The sequence below is a fragment of the Mustelus asterias genome, chromosome 6 (genome assembly GCF_964213995.1).
Source record: "Mustelus asterias chromosome 6, sMusAst1.hap1.1, whole genome shotgun sequence".
NCBI lineage: Eukaryota > Metazoa > Chordata > Chondrichthyes > Carcharhiniformes > Triakidae > Mustelus > Mustelus asterias.
In genome coordinates this window covers 136,253,487-136,265,553 of record NC_135806.1, presented here as the reverse complement: position 1 = coordinate 136,265,553, position 12,067 = coordinate 136,253,487, and the positions used below count along the sequence as shown (strand labels likewise).

At 45.3% G+C, this 12,067-nt stretch overlaps 2 protein-coding genes across 3 annotated transcripts in view; one reads left to right on the top strand and one right to left on the bottom strand.

Annotated features, from left to right (window-relative positions):
- The window catches only part of LOC144495167 (uncharacterized), a 59,953-nt gene that overhangs the window by 24,592 nt on the left and 23,294 nt on the right, over positions 1–12,067 (top strand). The gene's annotated exons all lie outside the window — the stretch shown is intronic.
- Positions 1–12,067, bottom strand: part of lrpap1 (low density lipoprotein receptor-related protein associated protein 1) — a 39,557-nt gene that overhangs the window by 14,897 nt on the left and 12,593 nt on the right. For both annotated transcript variants that reach the window (XM_078215159.1, XM_078215161.1), the window contains exon 2: positions 595–739. In XM_078215159.1, the coding sequence (XP_078071285.1) occupies positions 595–739 (145 nt within the window). The remainder of the gene's footprint in view (positions 1–594; positions 740–12,067) is intronic.

Here is a 12,067-nt window from a genome sequence, read left to right as displayed (position 1 = left end):
ACTCCACACAGTCACTCAAGGCCGGAATTGAACCCAAGTCCTTGGCGCTGTGAGGCAGCAGTGCTACCTGGAGCTGTTGCTCCGTTCATAACACTGGGCCAGAAGGTTGTGGATTTAAGTCCCACTCCAGGATGCAAGCACAACAATTAAGAGTGACACTCCAGCGTAGTACTAAAGAAGTGCTGCACTGTCAGAGATGCCTTAATTCGGATGAGACATTAAATCAAGGTGATGCCTGCCCTGTGGGGTACATGTAAAATATTTCATTATGGCTTGGTGAGCAGGGGAGTTACCCCTGGTGTCCTGGCCAATAATTATTCCTCACAACACCACCAAAACAAGCAATCTAATCATTCTCACATTACTCCTTGTGGGAGTTTACTATGCACAAAATAATTGACACGTTTCCTACACAACAGTGGCCAGATTTCAAAAATACTTCACTAGTTCCGTAGCGCTTTGGGATGTCCTGAGTTCAGGAAAGTCGCTATATCAATGCAATCGTTTAGTTTTCTCTGTGTGCTTGCTCCATCTGTCTGGGAATCCAGTGAATACAGACCCCGCTTCAGAGCTTTGAAGACACCAAGAGTTTACCGTTGAAGTTACGCCGCAGCCTGGCTTCCTTCTCGCCATCCTCATCGAGTCCGTCAGCTTTCAACTTCTTCCAGTTCAGCTCATCTTTCTCCTGGATTTTCAGGTCACTGTGAAGCTCGGCTAGTTTCACAGGAGAGAACTGGAACTGCAAAAAGAAACAGAGGGAAACGTATATAGACATATCTTAACGTCTGGTGGAACTGGGTGCAGAAGATGGAGGGTTCCCTCTGGTGTAAGGGACGGAGGGTTCATCTGACCGAGGTGTGTAAAATGTTAACTGGAATCAGGAGGGTCGATACAAAGAAACTTTTTCATCTGGTCAAGATGAAATAAGGACAAAGACAACATCAACCTTTTACACGTGACAGGTGGCAGAAATCTGAAATTCCTTCTCGCACAGAAGGATTTTGGGGCGTGGGGCAAATACAACTTCAAGACGAGACTGATAACATGTTTATGGGCAAAGATACCAAGGGATTTGGAACGAAGCACAGTAAATGGATTGAAGTACAGATCAACAACTTATATTCCATATAGCATCTTTAATGCAAGGAAATGTCCCACGGCATTTCACTGGAACATTATAACATAAATCAAGACATTGAGCCACATAACAACACCACTTAAGGATAAAGAAAGAAGGGAAACAGAAAGCAGGAAACCACAGGCCAATTTACCCAGCAGCTCAGAGGTATAGTGCTAAGTGTCAGAGGGGGCGGCATGGTGGCACTGCTGCCTCAGCGCCAGGGGCCCGGGTTCAATTCTTAGCTTGGGTGGCTATCTGTGTGGAGTATATACATTCTCCCTGTGTCTGGGTGGGTTTCCTCAGGGTGCTCCGGTTTCTCCCACAGTCCGAAAGACGTGCTGGTTCGGTGCATTGGCCATGCTAAATTCTCCCTCAGCGTACCCGAACAGGCGCTGGAGTATGGCAACAAGGGGGTTTTCACAGTAACTTCATTGCAGTGTTAATGTAAGCCTACTTGTAACACTAATAAAAAAAACTAAACATAAAAAGCTGTTAAGGAGATTATAACAGAGCACTTTTAAAATCTTTGATTTATTGTCACATGTATTGGGATACAGTGAAAAGTATTGTTTCTTGTGCACTATACAGGCAAAGCATACCACTCAGAGTACATAGGGGAGAAGGAAAGGACAGGGTGCTGGATATGGTGTTGCAGCTACAGATAGGGTGTAGAGAAAGATCAGCTTAATATATAATAGCTCCATTCAAAAGTCTCATGACAGCAGGGAAGAAGCTGTTTTTCAGTCAGTTGGTACGTGCTTTCAGGCTCTTTTTTTCCCCCGATGGAAGGTGGTGGAAGAGAGTATGTTCGGGGTGTGTGAGGTTCTTGATTATGCTGGCTGCTTTCCCGAGGCCTGGTAGACAGAGTCAATGGATGGGAGGCTAGTTTGCGTGATAGACTGGGCTATGTTCACAACCCTTCGCAGTTTCTTGTGGTCTTGGACAAAGCAGGAGCCATAACAAGTTGTGATACATCCGGATAGGATGCTTTCTATGGTGCATCTGTAAAAATTGGAGAGAGATGTAGTGGGCATGTTGAATTTCCTTAACCTTCTGAGAAAGTAGTGGCGTTGGTGGGCTTTCTTAATTATAGTGTCGGCATGGAGGGACCAGGACAGGTTGTTGGTGATCTAAACACCTCCAAATCTTTTCCAAGCCACCAGACCTGGTTGTATCTAGTTTTTTTGAGAGTGACTAAGATTCTGTTATTACTGTTTTGGTACTAAATGATCCTAATCTTTATTTGAACAGCATTTCAGTCGAACCATCCTTTAATTAAAATTGTTACAGCTTTAGTTAAAGTTCCCGGTTGGTTGAATAAAATAAGTTGTTAATTATTCATTTAAAGCCACCTTTAGGAAGGAGCACTGTGTACTGTTCTGGCCACCCTATTGTAGAAAGGATATTATTAAACTAGAAAGAGTGCAGGAAAGATTTACTAGGATGCCACCGGGACTTGATGGTTTGAGTTATAAGGAGAGTTTGAATAGACTGGGACTTTTTTCTCTGGAACGTAGGAGGCTGAGGGGCGATCTTGTAGTGGTCTATAAAATAATGGCGGGGCACAGATCAGCTAGATAGTCAATATCTTTTCCCAAAGGTAGGGGTAGTCTAAAACTAGAGGGCATAGGTTTAAGGTGAGAGGGGAGAAATACAAAAGTGTCCAGAGGGGCAATTTTTTCACACAGAGGGTGGTGAGGGTCTGGAACAAGCTGCCAGAGGTAGTAGTAGAGGCGGGTACAAACTTGTCTTTTAAAAAGTGTTTAGACAGTTACGTGGGTACAATGGGTTTTAGAGGGATATGGGCCAAAGGCGGGCAATTGGGACTAGCCTAGTGGTTTAAAAAAAAGGCCGGCATGGACAAGTTGGGCCAAAGGGCCTGTTTCCATGCTGTAAACCTCTATGACTAAACCTGGAGCTCTCAACCATTTCCACTTCACCATTAATGTAGACAGGGGCATGTTCTTCACTATGCTTCCTGAAGTCGATGACTATCTCCTTCATTTTACTGACATTGAGGGAGAGATATTTGTCATTGCAGCATTTCACCAGATTCTCTATGTCTTTTCTGTACTCTGCCTCGTCATTGTTTGAGATCCAACTCCTACGGTGGTGTCATTGGCAAACTTGAAAACGGGGTTGGAGGGGAATTTGGCCACACAGTCATAGGTGTACAAGGAGTATAAGGGACTGAGGACACAGCCTTGCGGGGCACGGGTGTTGAGGTTGATCGTGGAGGTGGTGCAATTACCTATCCTTACTGATTGCAATCTATGGGTGATGGAGTCAGGCAGAGATAACATGGTTTTGTGCATGTCAAGGTTAATAGACAAAAGAAGAGTTCATGGACAGAGGATTGGTTAGCTAACAGGAAGCAGAGAGTAGGGCAAATGGCTTAGTTTTGGGTTGGCAAGATTTACCGAGTGGAGTGCCACAGGGATCAGTGCTCAATTACTTACCATCCTTCTTAATGACTTGGATGAAAAGAATGAGTGAAAGATTGCTAAATTTGATGATGACACGATGATGGATAGGACAGCAAGTTGTGAAGGGGACATAAGGAGTCTTCAAAAGCATATAGAGAGGTTAAAGAACAAAGAATATTATAGCACAGGAACAGGCCCTTCGGCCCTCCAAGCCTGCACCGACCATGCTACCCGACTGAACTAAAACCCCTATCCTTCCAGGGACCATATCCCTCTATTTCCATCCTATTCATGTATTTGTCAAGACGCCCCTTAAAAGTCACTATCGTATCTGCTTCCACTACCTCCCCGGCAGAGAGTTCCAGGCACCCATCATCCTCTGTGTAAAAAAAAAACTTGCCTCATACATCTCCTTTAAACCTTGCCCCTCGCACCTTAAACCTATGCCCCCTAGTAATTGACTCTTCCATCCTGGAAAAAAAGCTTCTGCCCCCTCATAATCTTGTAGACTTCTGTCAGGTCGCCCCTCAAACTCCGTCGTTCCAGTGAGAACAAATCAAGTTTCTCTAAACTCTCATAGCTAATGCCCTCCATACTAGGCAATGTCCTGGTAAATCTTTTCTGTACCCTCGCCAAAGCTTCCACATCCTTCTGGTAGTGTGGCAGAATTGAACACTATATCCCAAGTGCAGCCTAACTAAGGTTCTATAAAGCTGCAAAGGAGTGGGGAAGAAATGACAGAGTATAATGTGGGAAATGTGCGTTTGTTCATTTGGGCAAGAAGGAAAACAGTACATTTTAGAATTTTATAGAAACCCTACAGTGCAGAAAGAGGCCGTCTGGCCCATCGAGTCTGCACCGACCACAATCTCACCCAGGCCCTATCCCTTATCCCTACACATTTACCTGCTAATCCCTCTAACCTACACATCTCAGGACACTAAGGACAATTTTAGCATGGCCAATCAACCTAACCCGCACAAAAACTGTGGGAGGAAACCGGAGCACCCAGAGGAAACCTACGCAGACACGAGGAGAATGTGCAAACTCCACACAGACAGTGACCCAAGCCGGGAATCGAACCCGGGTCCCTGGAGCTGTGAAGCAGCAGTGCTAACCACTGTGCTACTGTGCTGCCCCATTGTTCAAATGGAGAGAGAATGCAGAACTCATTGGTACAGAAAGATCCAGATGTCCAGATATATGAATCATAAAATGTTAGTACGCGATTATAACTGATTAGGAAGGCAAATGGAATGTTGTCGTTTATTGCAAGGGGAATGGGATATAGAACCGGATGTTTTACTACAGTTATACAGGGCCTTTGTGAGACGGTGTATAGTTTTGGTCTTCTTATTTAAGAAAGGATATAAAAGCATTAGGAGCAGTTCAAAGAAAGTAGGATATCAGGTGGAGTATATGTGCAGAGCCACAGATGAAGAATGGATTTGGCTCACCCCTGTAGCGCATTAGAGCCAGAAAGCAAACCTAAGGTGTTTGATGGCTGTGCGACTGAGGAAGTCAGGCCAAGCGGATCCAAACAGGCACTTGTGCAAGGAAAATTCTTACATTAGCGTCAAATTGCTTCCCTCGTTTAAAAGTGTTGCATTTGTCTGGGTTATGGTTTACTTTGTGAAGATCTGGATTTATCGATTCTATCTTTTTCAAAATGATTCCTTTTTAATCATGGTGTTTTGAGGCTTTTATAGGACTGGGAAATAAAGATGAAAAGCCGGAGAGATAGAGGCACAGGCAAAGAAGGCAACTGAGAGAGAAAAACAGGAAATCAAAGAGAAAGAGAGAGCTGACTAAGAAAAAATACGAATAAAGCTTCCATCAAAGCTTACCAATGGCCAACTAACAGTGATAACGGTCAGTGTTGATGTGTAACTGAAGAAAGTCAAGACTCCAGTTAATAATAAATACCACTTGAAAACTTTGAAAGATCAGGGTTCAAATGATTAAAAGTCATGGTTAACTACAAACCAGCAATTATTTGAAACAAAGTCATCTTTATTTACTAATTAACAGAAAACAGTAGTGATTGGATGGGTTATTTTCAGGTTAGCAAACAGTAACTAGTGCTGCTGGGTTCAGTGCCGGAGTCTCAACCTCACAGAGGTATGAGGAATCGGAGGCCTCCACCTTGAGTGCACAGGATGAGGGCACGTCTCTCTCTGTTTACAAGTCCCCAAATGTCTCTGTCCCTTGAGTTAGCTTTCAGCTCCCTGTCATTTTGCATGGTGATCATTTCCACGTCAAGTCCTTGTTCAAACATCTACTGACATTTTGCTGTCAGTTCTCCGATGTCCACTTGAAGAAAAGGATTTAAGACAAACAGTGATTTGTTCCATCTTGTCTAACTCCTGCAATCATCTGTTGAATTCCTTTTCCAATTTGTTAGGTGATCACAGACTTTGTTTGGATGGAATCCTTTGTTTGCCCTGTTGTTGGATTTTCTCCAGATTTGGGAAGAACAAAGAAACAGGAACAGGCCCTTCGGCCCTCCAAGTCTGTGCCGATCATGATGCCCCAATTAAACTAAAAAAAAAGCCCCTCTGCCCTTACTCGGTCCATAGTTCTTGTACAGAAGTACAGAATTCCCTAAAAGTGACGTCACAGGTGGATAGGGTCGTAAAGAGTGCCTTTGGTACATTGGCCTTTATAAATCGGAGTATCGAGTATAAAAGTTGGAGTGTTATGGTAAGGTTATATAAGGCATTGGTGAGGCCGAATTTGGAGTATTGTGTACAGTTTTGGTCACCTAGTTACAGGAAGGATGTAAATAAGATTGAAAGAGTGCAGAGAAGGTTCACAAGGATGTTGCCGGGACTTGAGAAGCTGAGTTACAAAGAGAGATTGAATAAGTTGGGACTTTATTCCCTGGAGCGTAGAAGATTGAGGGGAGATTTGATAGAGGTGTATAAGATTTTGATGGGTATAGATAGAGTGAATGCAAGCAGGCTTTTTCCGCTGAGGCTAGGGGAGAAAAAAAAACCAGAGGGCATGGGTTAAGGGTGAAAGGAGAAAAGTTTAAAGGGAATATTAGGGGGGGCTTCTTCACGCAGAGTGGTGGGAGTGTGGAATGAGCTGCCGGATAAAGTGGTAAATGCGGGGTCACTTTTAACATTTAAGAAAAACTTGGACGGGTTCATGGATGAGAGGGGTGTGGAGGGATATGGTCCAAGTGCAGGTCAGTGGGACTAGGCATAAAGTGGTTCGGCACAGACAAGAAGGGCCAAAAGGCCTGTTTCTGAGCTGTAATTTTCTATGGTTCTTCTCTATTCATGTACCCATCCAGATGCCTCTTAAATGTTGCTAATGTGCCTGCTTCCACCACCTCCTCTGGCAGCGGGATCCAGGCACCTACCACTCTCTGTGTGAAAAATTTCACCGCACATCTCCTTTAATCTTTCTCCCTCTCATCTTGAATATGCCCCCTCATAATTGACACTTCCACTCTGGGAAGAAGCCTCCGACTATCCACCCTGTCTATTCCTCTCATAATTGTGTAGACCTCTATCAGGTCTCCCTCAGCCTCTGTATTTCCAGTGAAAACAATCCTAGTTTATTCAACCTCTCCTCATAGCCAACGCCCTTGAGACCAGGCAACATCCTGATGAACCTTCTTTGCACTCTCTCCAAAGCTTCCACATCCTTCTGATGTTGTGGTGCTCAGAACTGCACACAACACTCCAAACGCGGCCTAACCAAGGTTTTATATAGCTGCAACATGATTTGCCAGCTCTTCATAGACATAGAATCCCTACAGTACAGAAGGACACCATTCAGCCCATCGAATCTGTACTGACCACAATCCCACGCAGGCCCTATTCCCGTAACCCCACACATTTACTCTGCTCATCCCCCTGACACTAGGGTCAATTTAGCAAGGCAACCTAACCTGCACATCTTTGGACTGTGGGAGGAAATCGGAGCACCCCGAGGAAACCCACGCAGATATGGGGAGAATGTGCAAACTCCACACAGTGACCCGTGGCCAGAATCGAACCTGTGCCCCTGGCGCTGTGAGGCAGCAGTGCTAACCACTGTGCCGCTTATGTACTCTTGTACTCAATGCCCCGGCCAATGAAGGCAAGTATGCCATATGCCTTCTTAATCACCTTGGTCACCTGTGTTGCCATTTTTAGGAAACTGTGGGAGTGCTCAGTAATTTTATTATTTAACTGGGAGGACCACAGCCTTGTTTCAACTTGAACACATTCACTGAGCATGTGTGACAAGTCTCTGCCCCTCGTCTGCACGGTTCAGCTCATTTAATTTTGCACTTATGGCTGCAAGAAACGCCAAGTCCAGCAACCACGCATTCTGACAGCTCACTGTACATCATATTTCTTGATTTAAGAAAGGTGAAATTTCAGGGAGCAGATCTAAAAATCTCTGGAGGACTTTTCCTCGACTTAACCACCTCACACCTGTATGAAGGATTAACTCACTGTAGGTGGCATCGAGCTTGAGTAACAATTTGAACAAGTGATGTTGTGGAGCTCTGGCATGAATTGTGTTGATGATCTTGACAACTGCCATTACATGAGAAAAGCTTGCTCGCTAGTGCTTGCTGGTGGATAACACAGTGGCAAATGACAAAGGAAGGCAATTCAGGGTCATTTCTACAAAGTGCAACAAAGCCTGCATTGACAGTGCACCATCAGCTGTGATTGAAGCCAGCTTCTTGATCAAAATGTTATTCTCAGTTCCCTTTTAAATTAGACATTGTCACCTCTTGTCCTCACTTTGAGTGGTAAAAGAACGAGGAAGTGCTCCTTTGTGGTTGCATCTTTGAATGCCGTGCAAACAAAGATCAGCTGGACTGTATCTGTCATGACTACTGACTCATCAAACTGCAGTGCAGTTATTCACATCCTGATGAGTCTTGTTGTATTTGCTGAGACGCATCCCTGAACAACGATGTCACTACAGCAACAGACTTCATTAATAAGTGTGTAGAAGACTGTGTGCCAAAGAAGCAAATCCGCATGTTCCCCAACCAGAAACCACGGATGAACAGGGATATCCACTGCTTGCTGAAGTCCAGGTCTGAGGAGTTCAAGTTGGGTGACCCTGACCCATACAAGAAAGTAAGAAGTCACACAACACCAGGTTAAAGTCCAACAGGTTTATTTGGTAGCACAAGCCACTAGTTTTCGGAGCGCTGCCCTTTCATCAGGTGAGTGGGAGTTCTGTTCACAAACAGGGCATATAAAGACACAAACTCAATTTACAAAATAATGGTTGGAATGCGAGTCTTTACAGGTAATCAAGTCTTAAAGGCACAGACAATGTGAGTGGTGAGAGGGTTAAGCACAGGTTAAAGAGATGTGTACTGTCTCCAGCCAGGACAGTTAGTGAGATTTTGCAAGACCAGGCAAGTCGTGGGGGTTACAGATAGTGTGACATGAACCCAAGATCCCGGTTGAGGTCGTCCTCATGTGTACGGAACTTGGCTATCAGTTTCTGCTCAGCGATTCTGTGTTGTCGTGTGTCGTGAAGGCCGCCTTGGAGAACGCTTACCCGAAGATCAGAGGCTGAATGCTCGTGACTGCTGAAGTGTTCCCCAACAGGAAGAGAACACTCCTGCCTGGTGATTGTCGAGTGGTGTTCATTCGTCCGTTGTCATAGCGTCTGTGTGGTCTCCCCAATGTACCATGCCTCCGGACTTCCTTTTCTGCAGCGTATCAGGTAGACAACGTTGGCCGAGTTGCAAGTGTATGTACCGTGTACCTGGTGGGTGGTGTTCTCACATGAGATGATGGCATCCGTATCAATGATCTGGCATGTCTTGCAGAGGTTGCTGTGGCAGGGTTGTGTGGTGTCGTGGTCACTGTTCTCCTGAAGACTGGGTAGTTTGCTGTGGACAATGATCTGTTTGAGGTTGTGCGGTTGTTTGAAGGTAAGAAGGGGGTGTGGGGATGACCTTGGCGAGATGTTCGCCTTCATCAATGACATGTTGAAGGCTCTGGAGAAGATGTCGTAGCTTCTCCGCTCCGGGAAAGTACTGGACGATGAAGGGTACTCTGTCCGCCGTGTCCCGTGTTTGTCTTCTGACAAGTTGTACATCCACCAGGTACATGGTACATACGCTGCAGGAAAGGATGTCCCGAGGCATGGTACATTGGGGAGACCACGCAGACGCTATGACAACGGATGAATGAACACCGCTCGACAATCACCAGGCAAGAGTGTTCTCTTCCTGTTGGGGAACACTTCAGTGGTCACGGGCATTCAGCCTCTGATCTTCGAGTAAGCGTTCTCCAAGGCGGCCTTCACGACACACGAGAACGCAGAGCCGCTGAGCAGAGACTGATAGCTAAGTTCCACACACGAGACGGCCTCAACCGGGATCTTGGGTTCATGTCACACTATCTGTAACCTCCACGACTTGCCTGGGCTTGCAAAATCTCACTAACTGTCCTGTCTGGAGACAATACACATCTCTTTAACCTGTGTTTAACGCTCTCTCCACTCACATTGTCTGTACCTTTAAGACTTGTCTGTACCTTTAATGACTCGCATTCCAACCATTATTTTGTAAATTGAGTTGGGTGTCTTTATGTGCCCTGTTTGTGAACAGAACTCCCACTCACCCGATGAAGGAGCAGCGCTCCGAATGCTAGTGGCTTGTGCTACCAAATAAACCTGTTGGGCTTTAACCTGGTGTTGTGAGACTTCTTACTGTGTTTACCCCAGTCCACACCGGCATCTCCACATCATGGCTACACAAGAAATCCAGATACGATCTACAGAGAACCATCAAAGATGCCAAGAGACAGCACTGGACCAAGCCAGAGTCTCAGGATAGCCACACAGAATCCCACCGATGATGGAAAGGTCTGCAAGACATAACAGGCTACAAGATGAAGGCATGTAAAATCACCGGCTCCAACGCACCCCTCCCTGATGAATTCAACGCATTCTACGCCCATTTTGAGTAAGAGGTCAGCGAGAGCATGCCTTCCGCCTCAGAAACTTCGATCGAACCAGTATCAGACAGAGGTCACCGTCACAGATATCAGATCAGCCTTCTTGAAAGTTAACCCATAGAAAGTGGCTGGCCCGGACGAGCACTCAGATCCTGCGTTAACGAGCTGGCAGAGATATTCACAGATATATTTCACCTCTCCTTACTCTGATCTGAGGTCCCCAGCTGCTTCAAGAAGACGACCATAAGTCCTGTACCAAAGAAAAGCCAGGCTGCGTGCATTAATGAACAACCCTAGTTTACTCAATCTCACCTCATAGCTAATACCCTCCATACCAGGCAACATCCTGGTAAACTTTTTCTGTACTCTCTCCAAAGCCTCCACGTCCTTCTGGTAGTGTGGCAACCAGAACTGGACGCAGTATTCCAAATGTGGCCTAACCAACGTTCTATATAACTGCAACCTCATATGCCAACTTTTATACTCTATGCCCCGTCCAATAAAGGCAAGCATGCCATATGCCTTCTTCACCACCTTTTCCACCTGTGCTGCCACCTTTAAGGATCTGTGGACTTGCACACCCAGATCCCTCTGTGTCTATACTCCTGATGGTTCTGCCATTTATTGTATAGCTCCCCCCTGAATTAGATCTACCGAAATGCATCACTTCGCATTTATCTGGATTAAATTCCATCTGCCATTTCTCCGCCCAATTTCCAGCCTATCTATATCCTGCTGTATTCTCTGACAATGTTCATCACTATCTGCAACTCCAGCAATCTTTGTGTCGTCCGCAAACTTACTGATCAGACCAGCTAGATCTTCTTCCAAATCATTTATATATATCACAAACAGCAGAGGTCCCAGTACAGAGCCCTGCGGAACACCACTAGTCATGATGTGTGAACACCACTAGTCACAGACCTCCAATCAGAAAAAGACCCCTCCACTGCTACCCTCTGTCTTCTGTGGCCAACACAGTAAGAAGTTTAACAACACCAGGTTAAAGTCCAACAGGTTTATTTGGTAGCAAAAGCCACACAAGCTTTCGGAGCTCCAAGCCCCTTATTCAGGCGAGTGGGAATTCTGTTCACAAACAGGGCATATAAAGACACAGACTCAATTTACATGAATAATGGTTGGAATGCGAATACTTACAGCTAATCAAGTCTTTAAGAAACAAACAACGTGACCAAGCAAGTTCTGTACCCATCTAGCTAGTTCACCTTTGATCCCATGAGATTTAACCTTTTGCAACAGCCTGCCATGAGGGACCTTGTCAAATGCTTTACTAAAATCCATGTAGATGACATCCACGGCCCTTCCCTCGTCAATCACTTTTGTCACCTCCTCGAAAAACTCAAAAAATTTGCGAGGCATGACCTCCCTCGTACAAAACCATGTTGTCTATCGCTAATGAGACTATTTAGTTCTAAATATGTACAGATCCTATCTCTAAGAATCTTCTCCAACAATTTCCCTACCACGGACGTCACGCTCACTGGCCTATAATTACCCGGGTTATCCTTGCTACCCTTCTTAAATAACGGGACCACATTTGCTATCCTCCAATCCTCTGG